Source organism: Pteropus vampyrus, unplaced genomic scaffold (assembly GCF_000151845.1).
Source record: "Pteropus vampyrus isolate Shadow unplaced genomic scaffold, Pvam_2.0 Scaffold65, whole genome shotgun sequence".
Lineage (NCBI taxonomy): Eukaryota > Metazoa > Chordata > Mammalia > Chiroptera > Pteropodidae > Pteropus > Pteropus vampyrus.
Genome location: NW_011888846.1, coordinates 554,638 through 573,082, shown reverse-complemented (window position 1 = coordinate 573,082; position 18,445 = coordinate 554,638). Strand labels below are relative to the sequence as shown.

The window sequence follows — 18,445 nt, the reverse complement described above, 5'->3', positions numbered from 1 at the left end:
GGGGCCGCGGCTGCAACCCCCACCCGCGTGCGGCGCCCGCACCGCGGGGCCCACGAGGCTGCCCTCCTCCTCCAGGCGGACGCGGGAGACGCGGCGGCGAAGTCACATGGAGAGGAGACGCGCGCACCCGGTTTAGGAGGAAAAAAAAAAAATCCCGCCGGCTTCTAGTAAAAGCCGAAAACCGACGTCGAGGTTACCGGAGGATTTGCGCCAGGGGTGGCGGGTCTGGGAGGCACAAACGACGTCGATCGCACCCGGATCCAGAGCCTGTTCGGCCTCGGATGACAGGAGCACGGGGTGCTACCCGAGCAAGACAGCATCGTGATTATACTGCTAACTACCATTTCCTGTGCGCCTGCCCGATGGCCGTGGGCCTAAATAAACCCTTTGTCATCATCTCATCACCTCCATTTTCATAGGTGAAGAATCGGAGTCAGAAAAGTTAGAGCCTTGCCGGAGATCACGGAGTTGGAAATAGCGGACACTATCCCCAGGGAGCTGGGGATTTAATTGAGCATCTATCATTTATCAGGTACTTTTACTAAGATTTAGGTTAAATAACCTCTTCTAAGTTACACGTTGGTAAGTGTTGCACCAGAATTTAAAAATGAATTTACCATGCTTTTTCAACTGTCTCCTCCCTTATCTCACTCCCTAAAATAATTAGAATCCCGCCATCTCTGTAACCCACGAATGATCCTGGGTATAAGCAGCTGCTAGTTAGTTCAGTGTCCTCATCTCTGAGAGAAAGCTGATAAATGCCCTTCCTGCTTCTCTCCTCATTGCCCCTCAGTTCCCTCTGGAATTGCTAGTGAGAGGCTCCTGGTGAGGTTACCAGTGTGGAGTCCTGGTTTCAAATCATGGCTCTACCGTTTACTGGCCCCGGGGCGAGCTTCTTAACCCTTCCATGCCTCGTTTTCCTGGTCTCTAAGATGATGACATGATACATTTATTTCATTAAGTCGTTGTGAGGTCTAAAGAAGCTAATTCTTAGCTTTAGTTTCCCAGGAAACTCAATTTCTCTAAGGCAGAGACGTACTAGGGAGAGTTCTTGGAACTGAGGGGGAGGGAGGGAAGCCGGGTTGGGCAGAAGGAGGATGTGAATGTCATAAGTCGGACAGCCCTTGGAGCTATGTCCTGTTGAAGCAAGGGGCAGACCTCTGTCCCCCACATTGACCTTTCATTGGGTGCAGTTGCCCCGATGGCCTTATCTTAGGCAAAGCCACTCCTGTCCCAGGTAACTCCTGGAGCGAGACTGCACTATGAGCCTCCAGCAGACAACAGGCTGGGTAGGGGAGGGGGGTGAGGGCCTTGGTCTCCAAGAGGGGGTCTGTGTGGCATACCATAGCACCTGCAATGACAGGTGAGGCTCTAAGAACAGTGCTCGGCACATAATCGGCACTCGATAAATGTTAGCTCTCAGTTTTACTTAACACAGGGATTGCTAGACAATAGGAAAGGTAGTCAGTGTTGTGTGTCTCTTGGAATTTAGGTTTTTACTTCATACGGGGGCACCTAAGAGGTACTGTTGTATTCCACAGCAAGGCCTGGAAGTAAAGGGTCAGAAAAGAGAGAAACACGAGGGGAAGAGTACCCCGCCTGAGAGCTCAGTGAGTAGACCCAGAGAGTAGGTCAGGGAAGGACAAGGAAAAACCACAGAGCAGGCAGAGGCGAGAAAGGCCTGTGAGATAATCATTGAGCTGCTGCTAGAGAAACAGAGGCCAAAACAGAACACCGTGTGGCTTCTCTGGTCGAAGCAGATTCCCTCGCTGAGCCAGGAGAGGACCCCGTTAGTCAAAATGTGATGCGCTCTGAAGAGCTGGCACTGAACCCTTTGCTAACCCCCCGGGTGGTCAAGGGGTCGGTTAGTAGAGCTCGGGGGCAGGTACCGGAGCAGCTCGCACATGGGAGCACCGCCACCAGCATCCCACCCTCGTCCCCGTCTCACCAACCTAGGCTTTTGTTCTTCCTTTCTTAAAAGTCCAGGGCTGGACTGGTGTGGGGCAGGGAGACAGGCAAGGGTTGGCAGAGGCCATGGTGTGCCGCCAGGCAAGGGGAGTGGTCTTCTTGAACATCTGTTTCTCAGCACAGCCCTTCGTCCCCAGCCCATCAGCAAGCAGGAGGTCTTTGTCAGCTGAGGTGACAGTTGTTGTTTCACCTGGTGCCGCTCAATCCCCAATGCACGCTTTTATTAGGCAGCTGCCAGGTGGGGGTGTAGGTGCTGTCTGGGACAGCGACAGAAACCAGTTTATGGATGGATGGAACCCCAGTCTGGCCCTCAGTAGCATCAAGAGGAATCAGTCCAGCCACCGTGACAACAGTAACAGCGATTATGCAGGGACAACACCCCCACCCCCACCCCGACCCCCACCCCCACCCCTACAAGCCCTCATGCTCTTTCTGCTTCCCTGTGACTAGGCCAGAGGAGGTTTCCTCTCATTTCTTTTCTGCAGACAACAGAACGGCAGACCTGAGGTGCCGTGGGTTACGTGCTCCGGAACTGAAAGCAGCTGAGACCCGGGCCCTGGATCTCCAGATTCCTGAGCGAGCGCTTTCTCCCACTCGACAGAGAAAGCAAAAGAGATAAAGGGAAGGATGCTCGAGGTGCAGCCCCGCAGACCCAATCTGTGAGCAGAAGCTCCCTGTTTGGGAAGAACAGTCCTCTCTGAGTTCAGCCTCTTTCCCGGTTGCCATGGTTACCTCTTCAGTTTCCTGGCAGAAACTTTTTGAAGTTCATAATATATCCCAAATTCTCTTCCCAGCAGGTAGGTCAGTTCGTAACTGCAATTTCATTAATGACTCAACAGTGGCTGTAAATCCAGCAACTTGAGCTCACCTGTGACTTTGCACTGGCTTTGAGAGAGCCTGACCTCCTTTCACACCGGCTGGCATTCCCGGCACAGTGGCAGCTGTGTTCTCTTTCATGGAGGGTGTGGGGACACCGCTCTGTGGCCGGGTCATCTGGGATCAGAATTGAACATCCCACAATGACCCTGCCACACTGCAGTCCATCTCCTTCAGCCCCTGTGACCCCTGTGGAAAGCATCAGCCTTTCCACAAAGGCAGAAGTCTAGATGGCACCTTTGCTGAAAGTGGTGAGAAAAAAAATGAAAACGCTTCCTCAATTTCTGATTTGACACAGACGATCTCCACAGTGGTCTGGATCCTCTCAATTCAATCATCAACCTACCGATAAATATTTATTAAGAATTTACTATGTTCCCAACTTGGTAGGGAAACGCTAGTCTTTGAAGCTCTTCTTTGCCTTTATTGACCTTTATAATCCAGCTGAGGAAACAGAAGTCACGGGGCGGGGGACCATCCATCACCTGGCACTGCAGCAGATGTCCGGGAAAAAGGAGAGATCAGCAGGGTCGGAGGTGTTGAAAAAGGATGGAGAGGGTTTGAATGCCGTGGAAGACAGCCGGGCTCTGCTGGACCCACAGGAGGGAGCATGCTTCAAGTGGGAGAAACAGCTACGAAGAGCCTGCTTTAATCTGGGGGTCCAGCAAAGGCGTGGCAAGATTTAGGAATTCCCGACACACAGGCAGAGGTACTTAGGCTTGTGGGGTACACAACTGGATGCCACTTCAAGATTTAGAAACATCAAAACGGCAAGGGCAGCTCGTATCCTGAGAGGGCAGAAAGAGGAGGGAGCGATCACCGCCTGCAGACACGAAGTGGACAGTCCCTGGGGGCCGCTTTCCTGTCGGGTTGTGACCAAACTCTGAGTGCCCTCCCCTCCTGGGCAGGGGAAGTTGGCTGAGTTCATTCAGCCTGGGTGTAGGAAATGACGTTTTCCCTGGTTAGCCTTTAGGGCACTGCGTGCAGCTGGCTTTGATAAAGACACTATTCCTGTCTGGTTCTTCCTCCTCTTCTCTCGCTCTCTCCCTCCCTCCCTCCCTCTCTCCCGCCCCCACCCCTGGGCTGAGTTTTGAGGGATGGGAGTATGGGAGACCTGCTTCTCTCTACTCAACCAGAGTGATGGACCCCCAGCCTCCAAGGCAGGACAGTCTCGGCCACCGGGAGGAGGCTGAAACTCTTCAGTGGTGCCCGTGTCTGGATCATGTCTGGGCAACTCCGTAGGTCATATAAGGCTCTAACCTGATGTTACATCTTCCATCTCATACCCTAAAATGCAGCCAAACTCAGCAGTTAGCAGTTTACCACAGGCGCCACGGTGCCTGTGCCTACAAACCTCTGAAGGCCCCTCCCCTCCCAACTCATTTTAAAAGATATTTTTCAATAGACTCATTTTATTTATAGATATTGAGATATAATTTACATGTAATAAAATGCATAGATCTCAAGTTTTGAGAAATGGATACACCCATGTAACCAATACCCAACAACCTACAGAATACTTCCATCACTCTAGAAACCTCCACGATACCCCCTAGCAAAGATGCCACTATCTGAGTCCTAGAACCGTAGGACTGGTGTTGATTCTTCTTGCCTTTTATACTTATTTTTGAGGCCTAGGTCAAGTGCTTTCTCACTCCTGATCCCAGTCTACTCCCTCCCTGAGCTCCTGGAGGGCAGGGGCCACTGCCTTGGTCATTTCTTTATCTTCAGCCCCTCGCACCATGCCCAGTTCAGTGTATAGTCTATAAATGTTGGCTGGCTGGATGGCTTCTGTTTCAACACAAATCATAAGAACTAACATTTAATGAACACTTACTGTGTGCCAGACTCTGTTCCGTGGGCTTTCTCTGAAATTATCTTTACATTCTCACAATTACCCCATAAGGTGGGCCCTTTCTCATTCTCATTTTACATTTGCCTAAAATTGGTTAAGTAACTCGCCTACGGTCACACAGCTAGTAGGTGGTCGAGTTGAATTTTGATCTCAGATGGTCCAACTCCAGAGCCTGTGTTTCTAAGCATACATCCCGTCAGCATTTTTTAGAACTCAGAGTTTGCTCACTCACTATGAGAAGCATAGTGAGCAAAATGAAGCATAGGCTGGGAAATATTCATGGGATGCGGCAGCTCATCCTTCTCCTTCCCATCTCCTCTCCCGAACCTTCTTCTTTCCTCACCCCATTCCTCTCTCGCCATTCACATTTTCCACTTTCTGTCTTGGCCCTTAGCTGTATGTCATTACAGGCTCTGGACTTTTCTGCCTCTTCGGTCCCTTGTGGATACAGTTCCCAAGCGTGGTTGCCGAGAGTCCCCTCGTCTTCAAAATTCCCTCGGTTAATATCTGGGCTTTTATTTCTCTTGACAGGAAAACTCAGAGGTCAGCCGCCCCTGAGTTTGCCCTGCCACCCTGTGGCACTGTGCTTTCCCATCCCCCGCCAGTCACTCGTGGAGGACCTGTTCCCGCCTGGTCTTCCCTGGGGAGAGCCCAGGGGCAGATTCCCAGGAAGGCAGGCTTCAGCTCCCAAAGCCCTTGGGATGTGCTGGGCCCTGGGGACTTTGCTCCCTGACATCCTCCTGGGGGTCTGGGAGCCTCTGGTGTTTATGCTCTTGGCTAGCTGTGGCAGGCCGGCTGTGGCCCTCCACAGGCCCTATGCTTGGTTTTTGTGTTCCGTTGCACACACGTGGGCTTGCCTTACCCCTCACCCCCGCCGGACTGTCTGCCTGTCTCAGACTCCCTGACTGCCAGTGCCCGGGGTCCCTGCAGCATGCCTGTCCTGGTGCTCTCCCCACCCTTGCCCTGGGATGCCTCAGCTGTCACCCGCAAACACTCCTGCCACCGTATTGATTCAGTCCCTAAAATACCAATTAAATCGATGGCAGTAAATGAGCCCCTAACTCTGCCAATTCCAAAATAGCAGAATTACCTAAGAGCCCGGGTTCCTAAATGTCTTCCTCCTTCTCGCCCTCCCTCCCCATCCCTTTCTTTGCTTTGTCATAAATGTCATTTCGCTGGGAGTGTCTCATTTCCACTCGCTAAGATTTCTAACAAAGTTTATCAAAATCTGGATTTTTCTCATCGAATCGTTGAGAAAGGCCCTGAAAAACCAGTTCGAATGAAAGATGAGAGGAAAACAGGCGAGGCCTGGGATTTGCAAATGACTGAAAGGTGATGTTTATAATTCCAATTTCCTGTCATTTATCAGGCTGCGGAGTTAGCACCTTCTGAGTCCGGAACCAGAAACTCAGCAGCTACTGCGTACCAGATGTGCACCCTTTCTCCGGGAAGGGACAACGGGGGAACCTAATGGAGGCCACAAAGTCGGGGTGGGGGGCGGTCTGAAACTCGAGCTGTTTCTCAGCAGCTGTTGGCAGATGTCAGTGGTTGCAGAGCCCAGCTCGAGTTGGAAACAGGGCATCAAACGCACAGACCCTGTGCCACCTCGTCCCTCCCTCTGAAGGTCTCACTGAGGAAAGCCCCTCCCCCTCTCCCAGGGACTCCACAGACACCCGTGCTAAGAAGAAGCTGAGGGTCAGACCCGAGTCTGTGTCTGGTGGTAACAACGGATTGCGGCCACTGTGGCTGGCTGACACATGGCCCTGCTCTAGACCCAGCCTCAGCAGAAGGGAAACTGCCATTTGCGGGGCCTGCCATGGTCCCACACTGGGCTGCCCTCCAGACACCAGCTCTGCAGACGGGGAACCCGACAGCATTGTGGTAACCAATCTACCCACAGTGACACACCCGGTACCTGGAGGCACCAGGACTGGAACCGGTTCTGCCTAGCAGGTGCAAACCCAGGGCTACTCAGTGCCCCATCCTCTTGTCTCAGAGCAGGTCTCTCGCTGGGCCCTGGCTGTACTTCAGGCCCTTTCTCCACGCCGCCTCAGTTAGGGATGGCTCGGTGCCTCCACCGGCCATGGCTGAGACCCACAGACAGCACGAGCTGCAAGCCCCAGCGAGTGGGCATCACCTGCACATGCGGAGATGTCGGTGGGAGCTACAGGAGGGGCTGTTGCCATCGCTTGGGAGTTGGGGACCCGCCCTCAGGGTGGCTGTCGCCCCCTCCCTTGAGTCACCATCTGTGAACTCCCATTTGAACAGAGCGAGCGGGGTGTGGGAGTGGGGAGGGCTGACACAGGCACAGAGGAAAATAGAGGAGGCTCTACAAAGCCCCGACACCAGCTGCGTGCGCCCCTCGACGAGTTGTGAGGAAACGTGCCTCTGTGAGTGTGCCCGCGACACCTGAGCAGAGGGAGAAACGTGGTTTGATGTGTGAGCAGCTGGAGGCTGGGGCTGGCGGAGCTGGGTGGGAGGGAGGAGGGCAGGGGGCAGCGATGGGAACAGGTGGGCCTTTCGCGGGCCATCAGCCCCTGACACAGCAGCTGTCCTAGAAACAGGCCCAGGTGGACAGAGGGAGGAGCGCAGCGGGGGATGCATGATGTTTTGCAGAGAAAGAAACACACTCTCCTTAATGGGCCCCACACAGGGAGACACGCGGTGAGCTGTGTGACCGAGCCCCAGTGAGCCACTCCTTCTCCACCAGCTGTCTGGCTCTGCAGCTCCAAGTGCGGTCACAGAGGGACCTGCAGGTTCCAATTCCCCAGGCTTCCCGAGCCCTGGCTGCCGTAATTGCAATGTTACATTTAGTGAGCGTCTCTGTGTTCTCCATGTCCGGTTATTACAGTTCTCATCCCATTTAATCCTCAAGCTAACCTCCGGAGAAGGTACTCTTACTGTTGTTGTTTTACAGGTGGGGAAACTGAGGCATAGAGAAGTTAATCAAGGCAGAGACAGAAGGCAGAGGAGCAGTGTGCAGTTAACCACTCACTCTGCAGACTGCCCCAGCCCCTTGCCCCATCCAGAATTGCAGAAAGCTCTTTCCTGCCTTGGATTCCAAAACACTCACATACCCAGCTCCAAGAAGATTCGAGATGAAGGTTTACCTTCTCTGATAGTTCGACCTGGTCTTTGCTTCCTGGGAAGAGGCAGAGGGAGCACAGGACAAGGATTATCAGCTTCCAAGGTGCAGTTTATGGAGGGCCAGCCCTGTCTTTCTCAGCAGCTGTTGACCCTGGGGCCTACACTGGTCATGAGGAAATGTCCCTCCACTCTGAGAATGGTGCTTTCACTTATCCGGCAACTACCGAGTCCTAGCCTGGAGTTTGGGATTCCATGCGTGTGAGCTCATTTAATGCTCACCGTGAACCTGCCAGGCAGGCCCACCACACTCTGGCTCTCCTCCCACCTCTGCTGTGGCTCCTCTTGGTTTTCCGTCTGTCCATTTGATATAGTGCTGCCCAGGGCTGTGGCCTTGACCTCCCTCTCTTCTCTACCAGTGTCAGATGCTTCTGCTTCAACCACTGTCTGTATGCTGATGACCCCCCAAATCTATCTCTCTGGCCCCTGCTAGAGTTCAAGACCCATCTTTCCACTATTAGGTGTTTTCATACTTGGCCAAAATGAATTCAGTAACTTGTCCGTGCCACCGCACTTAACTAGATCGATGGCTTTAATTAATGGCAGCAAAACATCAATCCGGTTGCTTCTGGAAGAAATCTCACTCACCATCAATGATTCCTCACTTCCGTTCCTCCTATTTCCAAACAGCCTCCAAGTCCAATCGACTCTGATCTGCTCCCTGGAGTCTTCCCCCTGCATCGTCATAGCCATCATCCTCGCCTCTCACACCCTAGCCCATCTTCTCTGTCACCTCCTTCTTTTCCATCATATCCTGGTGCCAGATAGAGATAAATCAGAGCACGTCATCACCCTCTGAAAGCCTTCGGTCTCATTTCTCCAATTGTCATACCAAAACTACTTATGTGGGCGTTCCCTTTCCTCACAGTCTACTTCCAATCAGTTGCTCCCCAACTCCTTAGCTCTGGTATGCTCATCAGCCTTCCCCCCAGATACTCTGTGTTGTTTACCCATTTGCTTTGGCCTACATCGTCACTGTCATCAACCAGAATGGCACTCCTCTTGTGTCTGACGAACTCCTATTCATCTGACAAGACCCAATTCAAAATTCACCTCTTTGAAGTTCCTTATTTGTTGAAATGCATTCTGAAATGTTTAGGAGTGAATGTCCGACATCCCTCACTTACTTTCAAGTGATTCAGCTGTCTGTCTACATAAGTGTACATATTTCTATATATTGACATCCAGCTGTCTTTGTATCAAGAGAAAGAAAGATAATATAACAATGGTTGAATCTAGATGGTGGTTGTAATTATCTTTCATCTCTTCTCTGCTTGAAAAGTTTTTACAGTTAAAATCTGGGGGTGGGGGGTGGAAATCACCTCATCTGTCATAGTTTCCTCATTGCCCCCGACAAAGTGGATCACCCCTCCCCAACAACGCAGCACTTTACTAAGTTTTACTGTAATTTTGTGTCTACCAACTCTCTCTTTCACACGCGGTGAACCTGCAAAAGCACATTAGCTGCATGCAGTAGGCATTCGATAACTGTTTATTTGCATGAATGAATGTCCTCTTGTGAAGTCGAACTTGAGGAACAAGACGCCATAGGAACAGGAAGTCACAGGAGTCACCAAACACCAGCCGCTGTGCTTCATTCTCCATAAGACATGCTCAGGAGCACAGGAAAGGCACCCATGGATTGCGGGAAAGGTAATAAGTGGCTACGTACTGAACAACAGAACGTAGTTTAAAACTCAGATCTAGCCTCTGTGACCGGGTCTATGACCAACCAGCTGTGCGATCATGGGCAATCACCAACCTCTCTGTCTCGGTTTCCCCACTTGCAAACAAGGAGGAATACGGTCTGTCTGACCCAACAAATGGAGGGAAAGTGTGTGAGTAAGCTCTGAGAAGTCTAAGATTTATACAAATAATGTGTGCTAGCCTCATTTTTATTTCAGAAATGAGCAAGACTTTGTCCTGTTCATGACCAGTGAGGAATTCTGAGTCACTGGGTTCAGGGCTGGGGGGCGGTACCCACACCTCCTCCCATGAAGGGTGGGAATTTCCACCCAGCTGGAAGTAATGAGCTCCTGCTGCTCTGGCCTCATTTTCTCCCACCCCTGTCCCTCCCCGTTTTCCCTTCCCTCTGACCAAGTGTCAACTGCTGGGAAACAGCACCGGGAATCTTAAAATAGAGCAGCGAACGTCTGGACTCACAGCCCCAGGCTTGGTTGCACCATCAGTTGGCTGACACTCACAGAAACCATTGACTCACGTGGCCCCCCAGCCCGCTGCACCAGGAAAGCCCAGGCGGTGGAAAAAGCAGCACATCGATTCCAAAGAGAAGCGGCCATCCAGGAATGTGATATTTTGGCTGGCCACCCCGCCCCAGCCCCATCCGGGTGAGATGCTACGTCCTGATGTCCCTCTCCGCTCCAAGGCCTGCAGCTCCCCGAAGGAGCAGCTCTTCCTGGAAAGCAGTGGCGGGCCCAGTGACCCCGGCGGGCCCACTGACCCCAGCGGGCCGGGGAAACACAGGAAGAGGCCTTGGGGTGGAGGATGGTGTTCCGTGACTCAGTGGTTTCAGAGAAGCTTGATTTCCCAGGCTCCAAGCGCTGACTTTGGAGTGCTTATGTAACGGAAATGGGCGACATCAAGTGCTCTGAAGTGGAGAGCCACCTTGAAGACTGGGTCCTTGGTTCTGTGGCCCGGCAGATCCCAGATTCCAATGTGGCAAATGTTCAGCCTTACCCTAGCGACAGGGTCCTCCTGGAGCGTGATGGTTGAGGTAAAGGGACAAAGATCATAAAATCCTGAAAAGTGGCTGTTACTCTACATTCGGGGAGGGAAGATGATGAACAAGTACCAAATTGGTAAAACGATTGCCAAAAGTGATTAATACAATACAGGAAATAGAAAGTCAGAGGGGAACTACTTTCAGTGAGGTGGTTGGAAAGGTTCCTGTCGCTAAGCACAGAAATAGACTTTCTCTGACCGAAAGAGAAAAAAATATATACTGTCGGGAGTTTTGGGTAGCCCACAGAACTTTCAGGAAGTCTCAGAATACAGAAAAGAACAAAGGGAAGCTCGGCAGCCGAAAATCCCTCCACAAAACCGCTCTGATGAGGAGCCGACAGGTGCCAGGGCCTCAGCCAGCGGCCTCAGCCAGCTCCACAGCCAGCGCTGCAACTCCCCAGACACCCCTGTGGCTCTGCTGCCCTGGAAACCGGATGCCAACGCCGCCACTAACCCCGAAGTGGATTCTCCACCACCCCATGGCTGTGCATCACCAGCTTCTGACTCAAAGTCCCAGATGGGTGCACCTAATTGGCGCCCTGCTGCTTCTGATGCAAAGTCCCAAGCTGTTCTGGGCAGACAGAGGCAGCTGATGGCCCTGGTCACGGCACTGAGGAATATGGAGACACGCAGGCCTCAGGCAGGGTGGGGAGGGGGGAGGGGCAGTGACGATCCATCTACTCTTTATTGAAGTGCCTACTGCCACCCGCCCACCCCCCCACCGCCCCCAACCCAGTTTGGCTGATGCAGCCTTTCTCTGTCCCCCGATGAGATTTCAGCCTCTTTTTCAATAAAAATAATAGTTGCTAATTCTGAGTGCCTATTACACACAAATCCTTCACAGACACCATCTCTAAGGCTTTCTACCTCCTTGCAAGGTAGTTAATTACTCTCTCCATTTTCTGATGCAGAATTTCAAAAGCTTAGAGAGATTACAGATCTCTCCCAGGCCCTTCAAACTAGAGAATTGCTGAGCACAAATTTGAACGCAAGTTTGTGATGATCTGAGGCTGCCTCCTAAGGGGGTTGACATTCAGACAAATTTTCAGCACCACAGTGATCCCCACTTCCAAATCCCAGCCATGATACATAGGGGTAGTGGGGAGACAGTAAACTCCATCTGGATTTAGGGCCAAAGCCCTTTACCTGCCAACACTACAGTCCCTATCAATACCCCAGGACTACAGCTGTCTCAGCCTCCCCGGTAGCTCTATGAGGGCATTTGGCAGAGTTCTCTGGTTCCTTTTCGTCAAGGCAGACCCCTCCACCCCTCCGAGTTTAGCCCACCAGGCCTCTAGAAAGCCCCTCTATGGTTCTATACTTCTGAGTTTATGCTGCCATAGGCAGGGCTCACTTTCATAAAATGCATGTGGCTCCCGAAGCTGCGTGTGAGTCGCATTTTTGTGAATCAATTTTTTATACTCATTGACTTACACCATCCTTTCAGAAATCGTTGTTAATCTCCAACGGCACTTCAAAGCTCACTGACAAAGTGGTACTTCAGCTTAATGTTGCATCACCCCCTGCCTTCCCTACTTTTCCTGGCAAGCAAAGATCCACATGCCGACATTTGAACGTACCAGGGACTCTCACCATTAATGGACTCCCCAGAGGAATGATAAAGTGAAAAATTGCTGCTTGACAAGAAGGATCATCACCTAAGACACTCATGTTGTAAATTGGATTTTTTTTCTCCTTGTTTTTCTTTTTCCCTCAGATTACATGTCTGTATTTAGTGGTCTAGTAATAAATCAGCACTTTTAAATGGGTCATTTGGTCAAAGGGAATAGACAGATAAAGAGAGAGGGAAGCAGTGAGAATGAATATGGATTTCAGGGCCTTTCCGTTACTGATTAATTATGGGCCACCCAGCCAGCCACTCGGGACTCATTTTTTCTTTTCGAAATACAGAGCATCGTCTCTTTTGTATATTTCGTGAGGCTTTGATGAGATTTTAATGAGGATCTCTGGTTAAGGCTCTTTGGGATGAGCACATAGTATTATTAGGATGCAGTCTGCATGCCTCTGTGAGGAGAACAGCATCTCACCTACGGGTATGATGAAAAGGTTGCTTCCACTGCTTGCTAAGTGCCCTTTCCCGGACCAGGTTTCTGTTTTCTCAAAGTGTCAGTGCCTGAGTCATTCCTAGCGAGGAAGGTTGGCACTGCATCATTCACACTTCCCCTAGGGCCTGGACAACAAGACAAGCAAAATGGCTACAAGACTCAGTGGCTGCTGCTGGAGTATTTCCCCTTGTCCCACACAGCTGCCGTGTTAGGTGTGACTCAAACATGCGAACCTCTAGAGATTTGTCTTTCACTTTACTGGGACACTACTTAGCAGAATTGCAGAAAATATGGTGACACGTTGCCTCAGCACCCGGGAGACAGAGGAAGGGAGGGAGAACTGCTTCTCGCCAGTGCTCAGGAGGGAATCCAGTCCCTATGGCCACCTTCCTGTGTGCCTTCATCCCCTGACATCTCTCCCCTCCACCCTGCCTTTCTGGAACTAACAGACTATCGGAAGCAGAACTGGCTCCCAGCTGCCCCAGGTACCTGTTTGGGACTGTGGGATCATAGAGACCCCTGGGCCAGACTCAGCTTGGATACGAACTTGGTTCTCCCATCTCTCCTCATTTCTCTCCTGATTACTTGACTTAGGAACCCAGTCCACGCGTGCATGCACATGTACGTGGGTGCACACGCACGTGTGATCTCTGAGCTGAAGGACTGAAATTCTCTCCAGGAATGTCAGCAATTTCAGCTGCATTTATCTGACATCCTCATTGGAGGGTTGGTGACCCCTGATGATGTCTGAGTGGGATGATACAGGAAAGAATCATTCTTCAGTCTCCTCTAATGATGGATGCAGGCTAGACTTACAGCGCAGAGACCGAAAACAGCCTGGGAACCTACAAAACCTCTCCAGAACTCCTGCATTAGGGGCCCGGGAATTGATTTTATGTCATGATTATTTGGTCAACCTGGCATTAGTTTAAATGAGAAAATACACATACCAGCTATGAATTCCAGTTCAAAGTTCCGAAATTTTTCTTTATTTCCTATAGCCTAATCTAATTTCTTAATTTGAGCAACCATTCTGCAGACTGCTGCAGAGGCAAAACACAAAACGGAACACGAAATCAGACCCTCCCAATGTACCTCTCCGTGAAAGTATACCAGGATTATGAGGCTTTATACAACACCAAGGCACTGAGTAATGGGAGTGAGTGACTCTCTGGTCTTTGGTCTCTGTCCACTCAGGTTTCCGTTGGGACAGCCACAAAAATTATCTATAACACCCTCAAGTCCAGCCCTAATAGGAAAGCCTCAAACATGAAAGAGTAAAACAAATAATAAAAACAGAAACAATGTAAGGGACAGAAAAGTAAATAGCAACAACAACAACAAAAAACCCATCATTATTCTCAGAGAAGTAGAAGAAAATATTACATCTGTGAAATAAGAACAAAATTCCATTTTCTAAAGAATAATCAAAAAAGAACAAGCTCCGATAAATTAAAAATATAAGAGCAAAACAAAAGCAAAAGCACTAACAGAAGGATTCAAAGATAATGTTGAGGAAATCTCCCAGAAAGTAGGAAAAAAACTTTTTTTTAAGAAAGGGCAATAAGAAAAAAATAAAGGAGAAAATTCGAGGATAAAGGAGTCTCTTTTCTAATAGGATTGCCAGAAGAAAAAAAAAAAAAAACAGAACAGAGAAAACAGTGGAGAAGAAATTATCAAAGGGATATAAACAAATGATCTCCAGAATGAAGCATCAGTCTCAACACTGACAAGGCCTGCCAAGCACTCACATTGCATGTAAAAAGCCCATATCACTGTCAATTCAGAACCTGGTACAGAAAGGAGATCCTAAAAGATTAGAGACCAAGGTGAGGAGGAATGGGGAACAGACCACAAACCATGAACAGGAATCAGAAACGGAACACGAAATCAGACCCTCCCAACGTACCTCCTTAGGAGCAACATTAAAAACGGAAAACAGTAGCGATGTCTTCAAAGTTCTGAGTGGGAAATATTTTCAACCTGGAATTCCATACCACCCGAATCAAGAGTGAGCGGAGCATGAGATTTTCAGTCAGAAAAAAATCTTAAAAAAGCAAATAAAAAAACAATCTTCCATGTACCCGGCATAGAAAGCTACTACTGGAAAATATTCTCTGTTGAAAGAAAGAAAGAAAAGGAAAAAAGGAAGGAGGGAAGGAAGGAAAGAAGGAAGGAAGGAAGGAAGGAGAAGAGAAAATAAAAGAAAGAAAAGAAAAGAAAAGAGGATGAGAGTGAAAGAAATTCTCAGGAGGTCAGCAGACAGAGAAAGGGTCCCTAATGAGGGGTTCGGAGGGCTCCAGGAGGCATCTGGGGTGGTGGGGCCGGGCGAGGGGCGGATTAGCTGACAGGCTCGCCAGCTTGGAAATGTAATTTCCAGGTTTTACAGAGCTGTGGGAGCATGTGGGAGGACTTTAGTCAGGTGTCTAGAAAACTAAAGAAATGAAAATTAGAGGCAATTATGAACCCCAGGAAAAACAAACAAAAAAAAGTGCAAGAATGCATATGTCATTCAAATACATTAATTGGCTTAATAGTCAACAATGTTTATACAATCATGATAACAAAAGCATTGCTAACCAGAAACTGGGGAGGATTAGAAGAAGAGATGAGGGGAAATTATGTGAGTTTAAAATCCTTTTACCATAAAGGAAGTCTATCACGAATGTCTAAAATTGAATCGAGAGCAAGCAGCACACTTCGTGAGTTAGAAATATAGGAGGAAATACAAAATGAATAACTTAACACTGAGTCGACAGTGGTTTTCTCTGTGGAAGGGGAGTTAGGCCAGAGGGGAGGAGAATGAGAGCTAATTTTGATCGTAACTTTTCTACATATATAACTTACAACTAACTTCCCAGCAATAATTTTATGTGAAATAAATGTATATCAAGTAAATATTAAACACAAACCCCATTGGTCATGTCTGTGAAACAGATACATAAAGAGGTCAGTATAGGAAAGAGTTACAGGTGCTACCTGTGCACAGGTAAGAGAGAAAAGCCAATTCCGCCTAAGAAAGGAGAGCCAAGATCCCTGACTTCTGCTCCTTATTCAGAGACGCTGCGGCATGATCAGATGTGGCTCACTTGGAAACCCTGAGAAGTAAGGTAGAAACTCACAAAATACCCTCAGGGACGTGGTAGGTCTGCTGGTTAGAAGTCATGCCTTGGGCACCATACTGCCTGAGTTCTATTCCTGGCTCTACCAGCTGTGTCATTTGGTACAAGGTACCTGCCATCCTTGGTCTCCTCAACTGTTCCTACCTGACACAGTTATTTCAAGGATTAAATGAGTTAACGTGTAAAGGGATCAGAACAGTTCTTGGTACATGTATTATAGTCCTCCGGCAGCCAGGAGGTGAATCTGCTGGGTGCAGGCACTGGATAAGCAGTGGAGGGTACAAAGAATTTAAGCCTGTCCCTGTCCTCTAGAAGCTGAAGGATGGGGTAGGGAGTTGGGAAAAGACTCACACATAAATAAGCATCTTACCAGCAATGGTGTCCCCATGGCTGGATACAGAATGGGGGGACAGTTTCTTAGAGGGAGTGGCTTTCAATATGTGCTCTGTGGGAGGGTCTGGGAGACACCTTTCTGATCGCAGCCTCAATACCTTCTTCTCTTGGAGTTTCTCTTCCCCTCCTACCTCCACACAGTTGCAAAAGAAGCTGCCGTTTTCTGCTATGTCCTTGACCCAAGGAGCACACCCACACCAAGCTGGGCGATCGGTCGGCTACCTGGGAACTTTGGACCTAAGACTGAGAGATAGAGAAGTCTAGCTCTCAAGATCATTGCATTAGGACTCATATGTAAACATGGGAGCTACTGACCTTTTCTTGCTATGGGAACTGGGAAACAGAAAAACAGTCTATAAGAAGAGGGGAGGGCGCAGCAGGTGCACAGAGAGAAACAGAGAGGAGGGGAGATGGGGCTTCTGGGTTCCGTAGGGCTCTGCTCACTGTTTCTGTTCCCGTCCGTGGGATATCTCAGTCCTCTGGCCAACCCTCCCCCTCCTTTTACTCATGCTGGTTTGAGTCGAACTTATGATGCACACCAAAATTTCTTTAGTAATAGAGGGGGCCACCCCAATCCTCACTCTGGTACAGGCAGCAAAAAAAAGATCTGACCATATTCCTTGGTCTGGAGACATTTGGTAAGCCTGAAGCTGGAAAAACTCAGAAAAGTCCCTGGGGTTGCACTGATATGTAATCTGGATCCGGGCCCAGGACAGAGCTTTGGCTTCCTGGGACAGAGGTGGACTGTGGGTTGGGACGAAAGGTTGGACGGATGAGGCTGAGGTTCTGGGCCATGGGGGAAGGCCAGGGCACCTGGCTGGGGCTCATTCAAGCTTGAATTGCAGAGACTGCAGCGGGAGGATGTCAGAGGGGAAGGTGGAGAGGACCAGTAGCCATAGCAACAGGAAGGTGACAAAGCAGTGGCAGTAGCCACCAAGGCAAAGGTGAGATGGAGGAGGAGATGGTCAAGCAAGATACGAACCAGGCCAATTAAAAGAGATGGTCAAGCAAGATACAATCCACGCCTTTGCCGTCCACTGACTATGTCCTTTCCTGCCATTGTATGCTAGGTAGAACAATTTGGGGATGAGAGAACAAAAGACAAGCTTTTGGGGACTCTGCTGTGGAGGTGAGTCATGGAATTATGGGGTGTGTCCCTTGTGTTCCCCTGGGTAGGTGTGGCTGAAGAATCACCCATCAGCAGGTAGAAGCATCTTTCAATGCTACAATTCAAATACTCCATAGAGGCAACGATCAGAGATCACAGCTGACCATGGGGCCAAGGACCAGGGCCCTTGTTCTGAGTAGACAGTAGCATGTTGGGTGACCTTGGACAGGTCAAGTAACCCTTCTGTGCCTCAGTTTCCCTATCAGTTAGATGGGGGATAATAGAGTCTGCACCACCTCACAGATCCATTGATAGAGGAAATAATGCATAAGTATTTCCACTGCATATAATATCAGAACGCGTATGATGCGCGTGCAAGTGTAATAGCCAGATGATATTTGGCAATGTTAACCTGGGTTTTTTCCCCCTCCTACCTAAAATTTCCTCTTTTCCTTCCTCTCAGGCAAATGACTGACTCTGTACCTTCTTTTGTCAGGGAAGCGTGGTGTAGAACTGGGAAACAGAAGCAGCCTGCAGATCTTCCTGGTTTCGGATTTCTCAGACCCTAAGCCTTGAGAAGGGTTCAGGGTTGCAGAAAAGTGAAAGGAGGAGGAGTCTGTGGGTTCATGGTGGTGGTGTCTTAGGGAAGTAGAGGAGAGGACTAAGCGAAGCCTTCTCGGCAGGCCGTCACACAGTCCTTCTGCTCAGGCGCCTCCCCACCCCCAACCTTCCTGCTAACTCCTCTAGTGCCGGAGCCTTTCTGGGATTCTGCAGGCAAATGAACTTGCCCCTTGTCAATCAACCAACCCTCTACCCCTTCACCCCTACTCCCCTGGGCTCAGGTTAGGCTTTCGTCTCCGTTAAGTCACATGTCATTCCTCTGTCCGCTCTCTGTCTCCGTGTACTAGTGTGGGTTACAGATGTTACCTAGCTTCATTGAGGTAACGCTTACTTGCTGTTTCTTGTTCTCCTACTGGTTTGTGAGTCGTTCTTAAGAGACGGGTACAGAAAAGTCTTTACGCTGTCTTCTCGAACTTGGAAATTTGTGATTTCTTTGCCTAACATTTTTTTATTGAGATATAATTTACAAACAGCAAAATACACAGATCTCAACTGTTTTAGTTCAGGGAGTTTTGACTCAGCAATGTAACCCACATCACTATTAAGATCT

The 18,445-nt window shown here is 49.6% G+C and overlaps 1 protein-coding gene across 1 annotated transcript in view; it reads right to left on the bottom strand.

Annotated features, from left to right (window-relative positions):
* RGS16 (regulator of G protein signaling 16) overlaps positions 1-1,906 on the bottom strand; it is a 6,853-nt gene extending 4,947 nt beyond the window's left edge. Inside the window, exon 1 of the mRNA XM_011361264.2 lies at positions 1,890-1,906. Within this exon, the coding sequence (XP_011359566.1) occupies positions 1,890-1,906 (17 nt within the window). The remainder of the gene's footprint in view (positions 1-1,889) is intronic.
* Between the last annotated feature and the right edge of the window lie 16,539 nt (positions 1,907-18,445).